Here is a 16836-nt window from a genome sequence, read left to right on the forward strand (position 1 = left end):
AGATAGAACTGAGGGAAAGTGATGGAAAGATGGAGTGTAGAAAGAGAGGAGAGGAGAGGAGGAGAGGAGAGAGGAGAAGAGAGGAGGAGAGGAGAGAGGAGAAGACAGGGGAACGATGGAAAGTACTCTGAGAGAGCATGTCCTCTCCTCTCTCCTCTCTCCTCTCCTCCTCTCTCCTCTCCTCCTCTCTCCTCTCTCCTCTCCTGAGGCATATGAGGCTTTTTGACGCCTTCATAAGAAGTGCTGACCCCATCCCCCACTCTCCATCTCCTTCCTATGCTCTCTCTCCTTACACGCACACACACACACACACACGCACGCACGCGCACGGACACACACACACACACACACACACACACACACACACACACATACACACACACACACACACACAACGCACAACACACACACACACATACGCACACAAACACACATGAATACCTTTGTTTGCAGACTGAGGCAGTATGCATGTCTCACATCCTCAAATACACTAGGAGTGTGTGTGTGTGTGCATGCATGTGTGTGTTCCGGTGTGTGTGTGTGTGTGTGTGTTATGTGTACACCCAAGTGAGCATGTATCAGTGTGCATGTTCGTTTGCTTGTTTTTTTTCCGCAACGCAACGGGGATGCTCGGTTGACAAGCGGCACTGGGAATATTTACAAGGATGTAAATATTTTATTAACAGCATAAACATTTACTGTGGTTTGGTGTGTTGAGGTGCAGAGGGATGCAGCGCTCCTCGTTCTCTATCCTCGTGCCCCCCCACACACACACACCCTCCACCCACCCCGGTTGAAAGGAAGTAACAGTGAGTGGCTGGCTGTGTGCGTTTACCCGACTTTGTACCCGTCCTGTGGCAGCAACAGCATTTCCAGCAGCGCTCATTTGGCTGGCTCCCATATCTTAGACTGATCTAAAGTGGTACTGGTTAGGGTGGTGTCTGTGTGTGTGTGTGTGTGTGTGTGTGTGTGTGTGTGTGTGTGTGTGTGTGTGTGTGTGTGTGTGTGTGTGTGTGTGTGTGTGTGTGTGTGTGTGTGGGTCAGGGGCACGGCTCGTAATCTTGTGTAAAATGTTAAACGCTCTTTTAATTTGGCCGTGTGACAGCAGCACATGTTTAGCTAATGCTAATCCGGCGCGCTGTGGGGCAGTGGCGCGGGCTTGTTGTTGTTGGTGAAGTAAATATGCTTAAAGGCTTTTTCCGAGCCCATCTGATCTGCTGGGCCCCCTCCACTACGAACAGAAGCTGTCACAGCAAATCAGCAGCTTCAGCAGCAGCAGCAGCAGCAGCAGCATCAGCATCAGTAGCACCACAGCAGCAGAGCAGAGTCACATTCTTGGAGAGAAGCAAGTATAATGCATGTGGCTCATTCATTACTGATGGGGATGAGGATGATGGGGACGAAGATGGTGACGATGATGACATCGATGATGACGATGATAAAGATGGGGGTGGGCGACGGTGCTGGACAGTGATCGTGGTCCTAGCGCTGACGTTGGTGCTGTTTCCTTGGGAAGTGGTTTGGAGCTGAGGATGTGTCAGCGCATCATAATCTGTAACGGGACTCTTGTGAGGCTTTTGGACGTGGGTGGAAGTGATGCGGGCTGACAGCTCACTTACTCAGGTCCTCACATGATCGGGCCCATGTGACTGGGCATCGGTGCCCGGGGGGGACGCACGAGCCTCCCCGCATCACCACTCGTTAGCGTCACCCTCTGTTAGCAGTGCATCAGTGTCTCTCTCTCTCTCCTTCCCTCTCTGTCTCTCTCACTTCCTCCCTCTCTCTTCCTCTCTCTCTGTCCCTCTGTCCCACTCTCTCTCTCTTTCTTTCTTTCTATCTATCTTATTTCCTCTCTTTCTCTATCTTTTTCCCTCTCTTTCTATCTCATTGTCCTCTCCACTTTCTCTCTCTCTCTATCTCTCTCTCTCTCTCTCCGCTGTACGGCAGCCAGGGCCGTAGGAAGCAGCACCAGCTCGTCACTTCTCCCTGTTAGCTCCAGGTCAGAGGTCGTGACAGCATGTGTGACCTTTTACCCCCAAAGGGGTTCTCCTCTTCTTTTCCAAATGTTCACACCCCCTGTGCTGACATGCCGCGAAAATAAATAGATAAATAATTAAAACCTTGATGTGTGGTGATATCGCTTGGGGTGGGAGCTGTGACTTAGTTAAAAGATAATCAGCATGAATGTTTCACTGCAGATTGAGTTCAGGTTATCTTGCTTGATGGGATGCGTTTGACTGAGCATGACAAAAATGAATTAAATAAATGAGCAACAGAAAACATCAGACTGGAAATTTGTCCTGGGAGAACAGCACTACCACTGCTGCTGCTGGATGTGTTCTCTGCCTGGGAGGCACCATTAAGCTGCTTTGATGCCCGTGCACGCCCAGGATGGGAAGTCTGCTACGTGGGCTGGGGGCGTCGTGGTGTAACCTGCGGTCAGCGTTGGCTCAGCTTTGAGTCAGATCTCTGAAACGTGTTGGCCAGAATCCATGAAAGCACCCAACGAGTCTGTCGGGTCGTGAAAATCAGAGTGTTTTTCTTTTCTACACCTAGTCGCATATCATGCACCGTATTAGCACTGGCTAGAATATGCCCTGCAGAAATACACGTGTACATGCTGTTATAGGTGGAGGAGAGGGCTTATCTGTGGCCAAAGCTTAATGGGGCTTACATGAAAATGAGAAGGGTTATGAGCCGTATGTCTGTTTTGTTTGTGTGTGAGAGTCATGGTGAGCCGTTTGTCTAGTTTTTTTATGAGAGTTCTATGAGGGGAAAACAATGTATAATTGGCAAATCCCCCTGTGTTTACCTCACCCCCTCCGATTCTTTCCCGACGTGTCAAACTGTCACATTCAAATAAAACACATGTGTCTGTGCTTATTTCCCCCTCCACAGAGATGTAGGGCAGCTCCACAGAGATCCCCAAGCCTAAACCCAGAGGCCTTAGCCCTTTTTGGTCGTGCAAAATGGGGGGAACTTTTCCTAAAGAGCTCCAGCTGAACAGAAGCGCTAAATATGTGAGACTGTGTCCGAACAAGAACAAATAAAAATCACAGATTTGGTATCAGAAACCCAACCCATGTGGGAAACCACTTGAGATTTTGTTTCAGCACAGGCCTGATTTGTCTGACTGTAAATCATGTAATCCCATCTAATATCCTGAGCAGTCATGACAGATGGCCGGCCATGCCACTTTTTGCTCGGACGCTCTCAAGAGATAAAGAAAGCCTTGTGCTGCCTTTGGAAAAAGGTGGTTAATCACAGCATTGAGGAACGACCATGCAGGACACTGCCTGCACTCTGCACTCGGAGATGTGTTAAAAAACAATGCAAGTTTTGTTGTTTTCAACGCAAGTTGTGTTATTTTCAACACATATTGTGTAACAAATAAAAAAGGAAACAACGCAAACTGTGTTGTCCCTATCTGGACAGAGATGTGTTAAAAACAACGCAAGTTGTGTTGTTTTCAACACTTTCGTTTTAAGAGTGTGGATCTATGTCACACACCACACACACACACTTTGCTGTTTGTCATATTGTGGCATATTGTGGCATATTGTGTTATTTTCAACACATATTGTGTAACAAATAAAAAAGGAAACAACGCAAACTGTGTTGTCCCTATCTGGACAGAGATGTGTTAAAAACAACGCAAGTTGTGTTGTTTTCAACACTTTCGTTTTAAGAGTGTGGATCTCAGAACTGCATTTAACTCTCTACCCCTTTGGCCTCCTGCTCTTGTGGCCACTCCTCGACTGGCCCTAATGGGGGGCGGCGGGGGGGCAGTGACAGCGGACGTCACTTACATGCTGCTACAGACATGACCTGAGGACATGGATCTGCTGATGGCAGGCACTCAGTTCAGTGGCACAGAGCATGCTGGCGCAGCACTACCCCACAGGGGTTTGCTCTTTGTCATTTATTTACTCAGGTCCTGGGATGAGACAGTGTCAAATGGGATGTGTACGTGTGCAGAGACTCAAATGTTAACACAACACAACACATTACAATTACATTAAGAAAGGCGTAAATTATTTTCACATTGTCTTGCCTAATCCACTGGCAGAGTGAGCGAGTGAATAACAGAATCTCATTCATTTGTGTTTATTATGCAAGACCTTTTCATTGAGGGTATAAATTCATCGTCTATGCAAATTATATCTTTGACTAATGCCATAGAAATTGAGAGAGACTTGGAAAAGGAAGCGAGAGCTCGTAGTTCTGAGGCGAGGGGAGGAGAGTTTGTCTCTGCAGAGCGGAGATGACCATGAGGATCGTGGTGTCTTTGTTGGGAAATCAAGGCCTCCCACTCAGCATTAATGAGATTTCTCTGACCTTGTAGGCTCAGGATCAGGAATTTACATGAGCTTCTAATGTACTGCTAGGAAAAAGGAAAAATATGACACAGCTCAAGGCTGTATGGTTTTTCAACGTTTTTTTTTTACATATCAGTGTCACATACTTACGTCAAATAGATGTTTGCAAATATCAAAAGGCTCTTTGCAATTCAAACTATTTGTAATATATATTTTTTATATGCTCACACTTATCAGTCAATTATTGTTGAGTGTGCGGTGGTGTTTGAGACAGTGGATTTTTTTTAACTTTCTTTTGGAACTGAGACTCAAGTTACATTTGTGGCTTTGATGTTCACGGATCTTAATTCAAGAGCTGCCTATTTCCGCTGATGTGTTGTTCAGGTGTTAATTTCTGTTAATACCTGTGAGTGCACAGGGCCTCTCAAGGGACAAGGTTTTCTGGAGCCAACATGTCATTTTGAGGCATATTGAGATGGAAATCGGGTCACAGCTGAAAGAGGTAGAGAAGCTAAATGCTAATGTGTCACAGGGTAATTTCAACGTTCAAATCATGCTTTTGTGTTCCTATCTAACATTTGAAAGAATGACAAGGCAGAATTACACCTGTAACCATTCTAAGGACTTAGAAATATTTTCTTGGAGAGACAGGAAGTCAATTCTAAATCTAATCTAACATCCACATCCTGTCAGAAAGAGGCAGAAAGAACTATGATTAAATAGACCGCTAAAAGTACATTGTAAACCATGGACACACCTGACAAAACAAATTGTGATAACTACCTCGTGGGACCGAAAGTGCATAAGGAATTTTTGTCCTTTCCTTCCCTTTTCACTTTCACTGCTAAAATAATTCAATGCCTGCATGATCAAAGAACACAAAGAAAGTTATTGTTCCAAATTTCTTTTTCAAACCTCATTTTATCATCATGAGCTTATACTGTTTGTTTTTGAGCCGGCATGTGCAATGGCAGCCCCTGTCTGTTTTTTTTTTTCAGTAATTGTGATTCTGACAGACACCGCGCTGGTTTAGCTTACTTTATCTCCGACACATTCAAATTCAATGCCAATTTTACCCATGAACAGTGTTTAATCATATCCAGCCTCGTCGTATTTACCTTGGTCAGGGAGCAGAAAATTATTTCTGTAAACGCGTCCCTTTGGTGGGCTCCGTCGGTGGGGAGATGGTCCGGTAACCAGTGAGTTTTGATTCTGTCCTGTGCGGTCACAGTAATCACAGTTGACACACTGAGATGCTGGGAAGCTACTGTCTGTCAGCCTGCCAAACACACTTATCCTCATGCATTCTGATGCCATTTTCCCTCAATCCCTAGCCAAGAAAACAAACAGCAAAGTGTGTGTGTGTGGTGTGTGACATAGATTTTTGGTTCTATGTATGTATGGATGTATGTATGTATGTATGAGAGGATAGAAAGAGGGTGATAGAGACTATTTTGGGTTGGATCAAAGCCAACTTCCATTACTGTGACTGAAACCAGAGCACCTATATCAGTGTGCTGGCTGAACATGCCTAACCTAAAGCAGAACCAGTACACTCCAAGAAAAGACCATCATACTCATAGTGGTACCGTCACGGAACTAAACCACAGCACTAATTAAATCAACCTGGTCCAAAAAGCTCTCAGACCACACGGTGCTGCTTCAAATGGTTAAAGGGGCTGATTGAAACATTTCACACCAGCCCTCTGGAACGATTTGTGCAGCATGGCAGTGATTGACAGATAGCAATAGTTGGGGTGGGCGTACCAAGTGGAGTGACGTGTCAGAGGCAAAAATGCCAGTGTGACGTGCAATTACGCCAGAGAGACAACGTCACCGCACAGCGTGTGGGATTCACCTGTTGCGTCAAAGCATGTTGTTGTTTTTTTCAATTACCGTATGGTTTTGTTTACCTTACCCTTAGGACATCAAAACAAAATCTCCTCTTGCTCAACTTGTGTAATCAGGAGAATCCATTAGTCGAGGTCTAGAGGGACACATGTGCAAAACCTAAACAGTACAGAATCCGAGTAGAAAACAGGCTTAGACAAGCGCAGCCATCCTGCTCTGGTGCTGTTTGTGTAGTTGCAGCAGCTATCTCTGGGGGCCGCGCGGATTGTGTGCTGCAGAGTGCTTTAATGTTCTGCCATTTGCAAGACACTGCAGCCGGATCATGATGCTGCTCGGTCTCACGGGGACTAGGGAACGAGAGAGAGACAGATCTGGCAGAGGCTCTGTCCTGCATTAAAGTTTTAAGTTCGTATGCCATCACGCTGTCAGAGCCTCCGTCTGATGCAACAGCATACGTATAATCACCATGGCTGGGAGGGAGGGGGTGGGATGGGGTGGGGTGGGTGGAGAAAGGGAGGATGGTTTTGTGTTGCTAATGCCATTGGATTGCTTGGACCTGACCATCTCTGTCCAACAGTTCTTACATTCAGTTAATAAGTAGTAGTAGTTATTAAATAGCTCGAAATGGTAAGTAACCTGGCTTGCTGTGCTTGTTACTGTGTTGGGACATCTCCCATCATTTTACACACTGTTGACATGACACACAATGACATTCACTTGGGTCTCACAGTCACCAATTAACAGTCACTCTCTATTTGTTTTCTCAACAGCCTTCATCAACCTAACGTGTGTAAAGAGGGTATTTTCACTGACGCTGAAAGTGGGCTAATTTTGGTCTTATCGTGGCCCTTGCCTGTGTGTGTGTGTTGTGTGAGAGTCTGAGTGGAGGAAAGCAGCACGTGAGGGGGAGACGAGGCAGCAGGCTGAACTTCAGCCAAGTCATCACAAGACCTGGCACTCACAAGGTTGGCCTGGATCACAGATATCTACCTCAAAGCCATTTGATGTGGCTGGCTGAATCTCTCTCTCTCTCTCTCTCAGTAACCCTTTACCTGTCATTCAGAAGTGCAAACTCACTTTACTCATTGACGGGTGATGCTTCTGCTTTCATCACAGGGAGATCACACATTTGTCAGGTGGTTCATAAGTAACATTCATATTCTAAAGTGGAGGTTGAGTTGAGTTGAGAATTATCGAAGTTCCTCAAAATGCTAGGAATGCAGGTGGATTTAAATTTGATTATTTGATGTGTATCCTCCTAATGTGAACAAGAAAGTTTGAACTTTCTGTTCAAAGTTTTAGAGTGGAGTATGATAAATGATGCATATTAAACCTTGGAACTCACAGTTCACTGACTGGAGCTGGTAGATTAGATCTAGGCAGATCCAGATGTTCAAGTATTCTGACTGCCTTTTTTCTGTTAATGAAGCTGGTGCAGTTCAGATAGCACAGACTGTGCCTTCCCATCTCCGCATTAGACCCATCACTCTGTGAAATGCATCTCTTTAGTCCAGTTGTAATAGTAATGATATAGAGTTGGAGTAAAGCACAACATGTACAAAGATGAATACGGAAAGAAATCTTAAAAATGGTGAAATAATTTGTGGTCACACTTTAATTGTATGGGCCCTATAGACACTATATGCTCAGATGGTAAACAAAGTTTGTTGACACTGTTAATTGCAATTTATGGTTAGGATAGGGATCAGGTGATGGATTTCATTTGGTAAATGTGATGTATAATGTGTTATTAGAAAGGCTGAAGTGGAACTTCAGCAAACCATCTGTCAAATCTCTGTAAACAGACCATCCAAATAAACTGTTATCAAATTTCCTGGCTGTTCTGCAACAAGAAGAGAATGTTTCAGGCTTGAGGTTGTGAACCTCTGTTCTTGTCCTTCAAGGACACCTCTGCAGCTAAACCTCAGTGTGGCATTGATGAAGTGGAGTTCTGTCGCATTTTTCTTTCACAGTTATTTCTTTCCATTTCTTGCTTAGGAGGAAAACTCACAAGCTGATGATGAGCACCCGAGGGTCAGGGTTTGTTGCCAGGTGCACCCTTCCAACTTCTCAAACCTTAACCTTGAATGACCTGAAAAGGATTTCTCCTCAAATGTTCTGCCATTGGGAAATTCACACAAACATCAAAAGCCAAAGGATGTTTTTTCCAAGAGTAAAAAGATTCATTAAAAACAACAAAACCACAGTACATGTCTCATTTGCAAGGCAGAGGTAATATTGGTACATTAATCAGACTTTAGCTTTCTCAAAGCCAGCGAATTGAGATACTATCCTTGCCTTAAGAAAGGATCAAGGAAATTGAGTCGACTAAAGTCTACGTTCACAGTCGTGATTTGCATTTTTATTGCAGCCTATTAATACAAACAAGGTGATGGACAGGCTGTAATGGCAAAAAGCATGCTGACGTATACCCATCTTTACTGCAACAATGACACTGAAGTGGCTCTGTCATGTCAAGATTCACTTTGTGAGGATCTCTTCCCTTTTTTTCCACACTACTTAAGGCTGCGCTGATATGAATGAGTCACCTCAAGTCTGAATGGTCGGCAGTGCTTATAAACGTTCCCCTGCCCACACCAAAAGAGCCTGGAGGTCACCGCTTGCTTCGGCTGTCTTTCGGGCATTGGCACATTCCCATTCATTCCTGGTCACACACACACACACACACACACACACAAACACACACACACACAGACACTTACACACATTCACACACATAAGAGTGCGTACTCGGAAGGCTTGAGAGATTCAGGTGATTTCATTCGGAACTGCCACACGCCATGAAGTCGAGAGTACCCCTGATGCTTTTCTTGCTTCTGATCTCTTACGCGTCCTCGGCAGTCATCACAGGGGTAAGTGTGAACCCAGCCAGGGGTCAGGGCTATGAAGAGGTGACCTAGAGGTGGATGTTGGACTGGACAAAAGTTTCCTTTTTTTAATATATGACTTTTTTGTTCAGGCAAAGATTGTGTCCACAACAACCGATCGTGAATTCAGAACATTCTGAAAAATTGTTAAAGAGAAATAAGACGCTTTCAAGTAAATTTGTTAGTGATTGTTTTTCTAATTGAAAGTTTACATTAGATGTATTGACAGCTTCCCAATATTACTCCTGTAAGCAAATGCATGCAGTGGTCATTTTTACATTAATTACAATGAAACATTAGTCAAAACCTTTAAGATATTGGTGTGACGTTGTAGTATGGTAATTGCTGAGGATTCTCAGAGATTATGCCATTTATACAGTAGATATTAGCATAATGCATTTTTGAATATGCAATGTTTGGAACACTCACCCCTGAAAAGATCTTTTCTCAAGCCCCAATAATCAGTTTCTTTCCACACTGTGCTTACTCATGTTCATATATTTGAATAGTTTGAATATTTGATATCTCCTTCCTTGTATTGTAGTGTGTTCTATTGTAGTAGTTTTGTAGTTGTATTGTAACTATCCTGGTCTCACTGGTCTCGACGCAGATCGGATCAGTCAACATTGTAAATAATTTATCTGTGCATGCTGTTGTTTTTGATCAGTGGCTGGCCCTGCTCTCTTCACTGGGGGGTGGTGGTGGTGCTGGGGGGAGGGTGTTTGGTCCAGTCTGTCAGCAGTAGTAGGGATAGGACAGTGCTGCTGTCAGGATGGTGCAGACATGCAGAGACTCTAATGGAGATTGAGGTGCGGCCACTCTCTGAAACCGAGAGAAAGCAGCCTCCTCGCGAGCCTGTCACACCACATCATCTCTGCCGCGCTCATGACTCTGACAAACCCTCAAACAATGGGAGGAGAGTTTCTCCTGCTACCTGCACTGATGCTTCTCACATCAATATGTAATCGCCCTGCCACCATCCAACCCTGGCTCTCCTGGAGTTATCCCTTTACTTATTTAAATAGGGATATGGATAATGTAGACAATCAGCTTATTTATGCCTCTGTTTTGCATATTTGTGTGTGTGTGTGTGTGTGTGTGAGTGTTTGTGTGTGTGTGTGTGTCCATGTCTGTATTGTGTGTGTCATCCTGTCCTTGCGTGTGTGGGTCACTCTGCATGTCCGTGTGTGTGTGTGTGTGCACGTTACCATGGCAGGCATGTGAGAGAGATCCTCAGTGCGGGGGCGGCATGTGCTGTGCGGTCAGTCTGTGGATCCGGACCCTGCGGATGTGCTCGCCCATGGGCCGAGAGGGAGACGACTGCCACCCCATGAGTCACAAGGTCAGTAGAGAGCCGACCTGTCGCACACCTTTTACAACTGATACATGTCCCCAAAGCTCCCGTCAGTCTGTTTTCAGTGCATTTCTGTTTTGGAACCTGCAGTCTTGTTACTCCGGGAAGTGATTGTTTAGAAAAGGCATAGCTGATTATGCTGGTGGTCATATAAAGCTCATACAAAAAACATTTTTAGTTGGATCAGCTGTAGTGCATGGCCTCTGCATACCACAATATTACTGTCAATAGGTCAATACCACAATATTACTGTCAATAGGTCAATACCACAATATTAGTCAATAGGTTATGAATAGAGCATCTCTATACCAGCATTCTGGGTTTTCCATGGTCTTTGTAGTATTGTGTTTTGGTAAATATGACTTGTAAACCTCCTCACACATACAAGTATTAGTCTGTATTGGAGACAAACTGTTACCGTGGCTTGCATCAGTAATGTTATGTCTCTGTGTCCAGGTTCCCTTCTTTGGGAGAAGGCTGCATCACACCTGTCCCTGCCTGCCTAATCTTGCCTGCATTGCCACTCAAGATGAGACCTTTAAATGCTTAAATCCATTTAAGTTCCAACAGTACGAACTGTGAAAAGGCTATCTTATTTTGTATAAAATGTGTATTATTTTATTTATTTTAATTATTGCAATTATTGTATTCATCCTCAGAAACAACTGTTTACGTTTGAAATGAATTAGCAACAAACTTATGTATGGTGCAGCTGCAATAACAGAAACAGCTCAATGTCGTGCATAAAACATGTGAAAAGGATTTATTTAATTGCCATCTGTTGGTTTTACTTCCATTTGAACCCTTTATTTGTGCTATACCAACAATGACTCTCAATGATTCATTGTACCTGATTTCTGATTTCTGGCATAACGTCAGGCCCACACTGCCGTTTAAATTAGTCATGAGCCTCCTCATTTGAAAAGAGTAACTTGTTTACCGACAGTCCCGATGAGTGTTACAGCTTGCTCACACAACAACTTACCGGTTACATCATGAGCTAGTTGTAATGTTAACAACCTAAGAGTTTAAGCTAAACTAAAGTTTGTTTCCTGGGGCAATAATAAAGTCTCTGCCACCTGTGTGTTCTGAGCTCAAATTATGGATTTGATCATCATTGCCATCGTTGACATGCATCAGTCGCCATGTTGTGGGTGGGGCATTTCAGACCCCAGTCTATGATTGTGCTTGTCATCTTTTCCAATTTGCATTTGACAGTTACACATGCCCAGGGGAGTTCTCCGACTTCAAGACACCAGCATCAATCATGAAGGCTGTTGATTTGCATGGTCTGTCTTCATCACTGTCTGTGGCATCTAGCTGCCTGTAAATCCTTTCACATGAAAATGAATATGTAGAAACACTTTTTGCATCGATTTGTTCATCATCATCAGGTAAAACTCACAGGCAACCATATAAATATGTAAAATCCTATATGCAGAACAACAAAGACTCTGATGGCCCAACTGGCTCCCACGGGTTGAAAAACAAAACAAATGTACTCTTAACTTAATTAAAGGCTTCAAAACATGCAAGTTCAAAATTACCTAATGTGGAATTTGGCTAAGTATGGGATATGTGGTGAGGCATTCAGTGCATTAGCATGTGGGTCAATAAGGGGTCAGTGGGTTTAAATATATGTATTTCTTTCTGCAGGCAAATGGATTTATCCTCCAGTTTTGGGTCTTTGAGTGCTTTGGATTGTTGCGGCATATGATCAGCTGTAACTAATGATCATGGCATTTCTCTATTTCTACAAATCAGTGCAATCAGAAACCTGAATAAAAGACAAATAATGAAGTCCCCATAGGCCAGATGCCTCTTCCATCAACAGTAGAAAAGAGACGGCGTTGATGGAGGATTATTTGCATTTTCTAGCAAGAGAAATAAGTTATTCGAAAATGAATCAGATGTGTGTTTGCAATCTTATACACAAAAATGAAGGTGGCATGAAGCTTTGTGTGACCATCCTCAGGCCTACAGGAAGTCATGTGGTGGATGATTCACTGCCTAGTGCTCTGAGAGCTCGTCAATTTCCATATTGCCAGAATACATTGTGAATATTAAGAAAGTCAATTAGACCAAATGCAGTGCACTTGTGATTTCTGACTAGTTCCCAGTACATACTCTTGTCCAAATGTATGCCATCGGGCAACACTAGCATTAATTAACTCCATGGCCCACAATCCACTGATGTGTGTTGTATGTTTTGGAAATCACGAGTACATTTAAAAAACTAATTTCTAAAAACTTATTCAAACCTATTATTTTGGACATAAGGCAACAATATCATGTATTTTCTGTGACAGACTGGTTGGTAGAATTATCACAAGAGGAAAGATGGAATGAAATTTCTGGCCAACATGTTTTGTCACAGTTCCATTCTGTTGCCTAATCCCACTGCCTGGGCCAGGAGAATTCAGCCCTTTATGCTTTTAAATAATATGCTGAATAAAATGCTGAATTATCCACTTGCTTTATTTTGATTAAAAGCCAATTGAGTCTCATGTGTGAGCAGTACTGTGAGATGCCGTTGCAAAAAAGCACTTCAGCTCGAGGTAAAAAAAAAAGGCAGCTCAAGTGCAGATCTCAAATGACTCAACACTTTTCAACGGCAATGGAGTTGAAACACTTGGTTTAATAAAATGCACAGGTGAGTTTCAACACAAGTATTTTGTCATGTCAAATCTGCCCGTGTTCATGTGTTCAGAAGTAGCAGCAGCTAGACACTTGCTTCTAGGTGTCGCAGCAGACACAGACGACTGATCAGGCAAACACGTTATAGGCAGTTGGAACAAACAGGGAGGATTTTTTCAGTAGCAGACACAGCGTCGAAGTCTCCCACTACGCCCCAAGCTTTGGGCGCAGTAATCAGGGACATTGAGACAAAGGGCTCCAATTAGTGCACTGACTTCCATTTCTACTCATGTCACACTGATGAAGATTAAAGTAATGAGGTATTTTTTGATACCAATCAGTGGTGGGGAGTGTTTACAACTAAGTTTGACAAAATGGACTGGGTGAGGTTCCATTTGACGCTGAACTGTGAGTTCAGTACAATGAGGTTGTGCTACTCTAGTCAATAGATAAATCACTGTTGTTTGCCGCTGGCTTCGCTGAACTTGTAGTGTCATGATGAGCATAATATGGCAAAACACAGACACTAATTTAAAGCACAGTTTTACTCCAAGATCAATAATCAATCATCACTTTATTTTCTTCCTTTTGTGTTCAACTTAGATTGAAATCTGATGAGCTATTTACAATGGTCAAAATGTCATAATGATCCGTGTTGAAAGTTTTGAAACCAAACAGACTTTCTTTTTTCGCATTTAGGTTTCCTGAGCAGGCAGCCAAAAGGACACAGTAGGCCCATGCACATTGTGACACTTCCATTACAACAAATGTACCTTTGAACATCTCCACACCTGTAGTCTAGCATGACAGCAACACTGTCAATTATGATGAACACACTTGGCTGAGGCTCCCGAATCATCCTGTTACCACCCCCTTACCACTGTGTGGACTTGTAGGACTTTTAAAACACTGCAGATTAAAGATGGGATTACGTCCACATGAGACTGGGCAGCCCCTCTCCACTACAGTTGATCCAACTCTGTCTTAATCCAAAACGTATTCAATGCCAGGGAACCACAGTGGAAAGGTAAACACTGACCAAACAGTGACAGCTATACAATAGACCGAATACAAAATTATAACACACTGCATGGGTTGTTAAATTAAAACAGTGAACAACCGATGAATAATCAGTCATGGTTTATTTCATCTTCAGTATAAACAATGCAAGTGTCTCCTCACGACACTGCCACTGACCTATGGAGCCAAACAGTCCTTGATCATACGAAAAAAAGAGATGTGGGTCTGTTGGAAAGGGAATGTGAGCGGGAGTCATCCACATACTCATTCATGTGATACATACACTTGCAAAAGTTGAGGTTTGATATTTTAACACAAACGAAATCTACCAAGATTTTTATCAAATATAATCGCGATAGAAACAGATAAAAGCAAAACCAATGTACATCATTTACATTATAATACACTGCTTTGTTCAATTCAACAATTATCTCCAAACAAATATACATACATATTTATATTTATGTGAGAAACATCTTCAAATTATTTCAGTCATCAGTCAGTCATTAATCAGGTGGAGCCATCATCACCACCCTTAAAATCCAAAATAGAGTGCACTGTTGAAGAAGGGTGGTGGTGGTGGTGGTGGGGGGGTGATCACACAGTTCAGACCCATATTATATCAACGTGGTTTCTCAGATGACACAATATGGCTCCATGGGTGTCTGAGTGCCCACACAACAAGGAAAGCAGGCTCTAAGACGCATCCTCAGTTCTTTGTTGAAAATGAAACAGATAATTGGATTGGCTCCCGCTTGGGCAAATGTCAGCCAAACGGCCGCAGTTAGGTAGACCTGTGGAATGGTGCTGCCTTTGACAAACACTCGAAGGTAGCACGTAATGATGTAAGGTGACCAGAGGACGAGAAACGCAAGCGTTATCATGTAGTACATCTTCCCTATCCGCTTCTCCATCTTAAATTCGTCTAAAACTAACAGCCTTCGATTTGCGTTGTGCGACGCTTGTCGGATGCCCACCAGTGTCGGTGGTGTGGGACCTCGTCCAAAGCCTGCAATCCAGTTGGCAGCCGCTTGGCCTGTCGCACCTGGGCCATGAAATGTCCAGTTTTGGCTGATGGCCGGGATCAGCTGCGCGGGTTTCATCTTACGATGATCGTAGACAAAACACAGCATTTTTATATAAACGACGTGCGTTGTGCCTACTATGACGGCCAGCATCAACATAAAACCCAAGGTATCGTTTGCTTTCACATATCGGTGCTCGAAAATGCACTGTTCTTCCTCTCGAATGAATTTATATGTACCCACATCAAACACTGGAGGGAATGCCATTGCGATGGAGAGGGTCCACACCATGCAGATAATAGCTACACATGTCCACAGCGTCATTCGTTTGGAGTAAAATCTGTGGTGAGCGATTGCCATGTATCTTGTAACGCTGACGCAGAAGAGCATAAATGCTATGTGGAAACAGAATAGGACTGCCATGAACGCGATGATCTTGCAGCTTATTAGACTGTATGCCCAGATGGAACCACTGCTTATGGATATCATCACGAAGGGGAAGCAAACAGTCGTCCGAATGATGTCGGCCAAGCACAGGTCGAGAAGAAAATAATACGGAGCCTTGTGTAAGGTGCTGTCTTTCAGCACCAGGAGGGATAACGATACGTTCCCCATCAAACTGGTGCAAATGATGAGTCCTAGGGAGGCTAGCTTCACCGCAGAGGCAGTGATAGCATAATTCTGAAGCGATGGGTTGCTTTCCCCCAGATCACTTGTGTTCGCCATCTATGCGGCCACTCTATTGACGAGACGTGATAATCCAACATTAAGTGAACCGTAATCTCATTGATTCCAGTACTGTTTACACCACAGGCAAAAACAAATACACCCCGTTGAATTTGCAGTTGGTGACAAATATTCTGCTATAGGTGCATAGGTAGACAACAGAAGAAAACATTTGTGTTGTCTGCACTTCAGTCGGTGAAAATTCAAAAAACATTTTCGTTTTACGCACAGAAAGATACTAAAATACATCTGAAATCCATCGAATGCGATGAGGTCATCGTTTTATTTCTTTTCTTGAGATTCTTCATTTTAAGCGATGTCGTTTAGAGCAAATAGCTCAGCAAATAGCCTAATCCATTCTTGCATATTTCACAGCTGCACCTCCCGACACGCATTATGAAGACGATGTCCAGAAACATTGTATCCAAAGTCTATTTTTTTTAAAGGAAATTATTAAAAATTAAATCACCAATTCTCCTCGGAAAGAGGTGGCTCGCGACAATCTTCTGGAAGAAAGATAGGCCGTCACCACCATTGCACTCTGCCAAGGAGTAGGTCCAAGCAAGCAAAATCAGTATGGCTCGCTCCAATGAACAAATTGCAAAAGACCACACAAAAAATAGCAATCTTCCGTTTAGAGAAAGGTTAAACGTTCGCATGCAAATCGTCAACGTTTTATTTCACGGATGTAAACAACAGAAGCCTCCAGTGGCAACTGGAATTGACACGACTCTAAGGAGGCTGAGAGCGATGGAAGTGCATGGTACGTGCTAAAAAGGTGCAGTCCGCATCCTCCGATCAAGACATGGTTTTATCCCTCAGTAGCTTCTACTTTACAAAATAATCGGTCCTTGACACAGACCTTCCTCAGGCACAAATTGCACTGTCTGGAAGCGACTGGCAAGAATGCAATCGTCTCAGTCTGAGTGCTCCGAATTCATCAGGGCGAAATTATCACAAGGAGTCTTTAAAGGTACAGTCACAGACCTACCATTTCCGCTCAGTCAGAAATTAGG

At 43.5% G+C, this 16836-nt stretch overlaps 2 protein-coding genes across 2 annotated transcripts; one reads left to right on the forward strand and one right to left on the reverse strand.

The window, feature by feature from the left end:
* Window positions 1-8961: 8961 nt before the first annotated feature.
* On the forward strand, window positions 8962-11424 carry prok2 (prokineticin 2). Its single transcript, XM_048255689.1, has 3 exons — window positions 8962-9043; window positions 10275-10400; window positions 10869-11424. Exons 1-3 carry the CDS (start codon window positions 8972-8974, stop codon window positions 10992-10994), a joined length of 324 nt encoding a protein of 107 aa, XP_048111646.1. The 5' UTR covers window positions 8962-8971; the 3' UTR covers window positions 10995-11424.
* A 1606-nt stretch (window positions 11425-13030) lies between these two features.
* Window positions 13031-16756, reverse strand: gpr27 (G protein-coupled receptor 27). The gene has a single exon (XM_048253924.1). It carries the CDS (start codon window positions 15818-15820, stop codon window positions 14705-14707), a length of 1116 nt encoding a protein of 371 aa, XP_048109881.1. The 5' UTR covers window positions 15821-16756; the 3' UTR covers window positions 13031-14704.
* Window positions 16757-16836: the final 80 nt, after the last annotated feature.

Source organism: Alosa alosa, chromosome 10, assembly GCF_017589495.1.
Source record: "Alosa alosa isolate M-15738 ecotype Scorff River chromosome 10, AALO_Geno_1.1, whole genome shotgun sequence".
NCBI classification, from domain to species: domain Eukaryota; kingdom Metazoa; phylum Chordata; class Actinopteri; order Clupeiformes; family Clupeidae; genus Alosa; species Alosa alosa.

Excerpts from the sequence above, each read along its gene's own strand:
- gpr27 (XM_048253924.1), bottom strand. The coding sequence starts at position 15,820 with ATGGCGAACACAAGTGATCTGGGGGAAAGCAACCCATCGCTTCAGAAT.
- prok2 (XM_048255689.1), top strand. The coding sequence starts at position 8,972 with ATGAAGTCGAGAGTACCCCTGATGCTTTTCTTGCTTCTGATCTCTTAC. Across the intron at positions 9,044-10,274 it reads CCTCGGCAGTCATCACAGGG|GCATGTGAGAGAGATCCTCA; the intron begins GTAAGTGTGAAC and ends TTACCATGGCAG. Across the intron at positions 10,401-10,868 it reads GCCACCCCATGAGTCACAAG|GTTCCCTTCTTTGGGAGAAG; the intron begins GTCAGTAGAGAG and ends CTCTGTGTCCAG.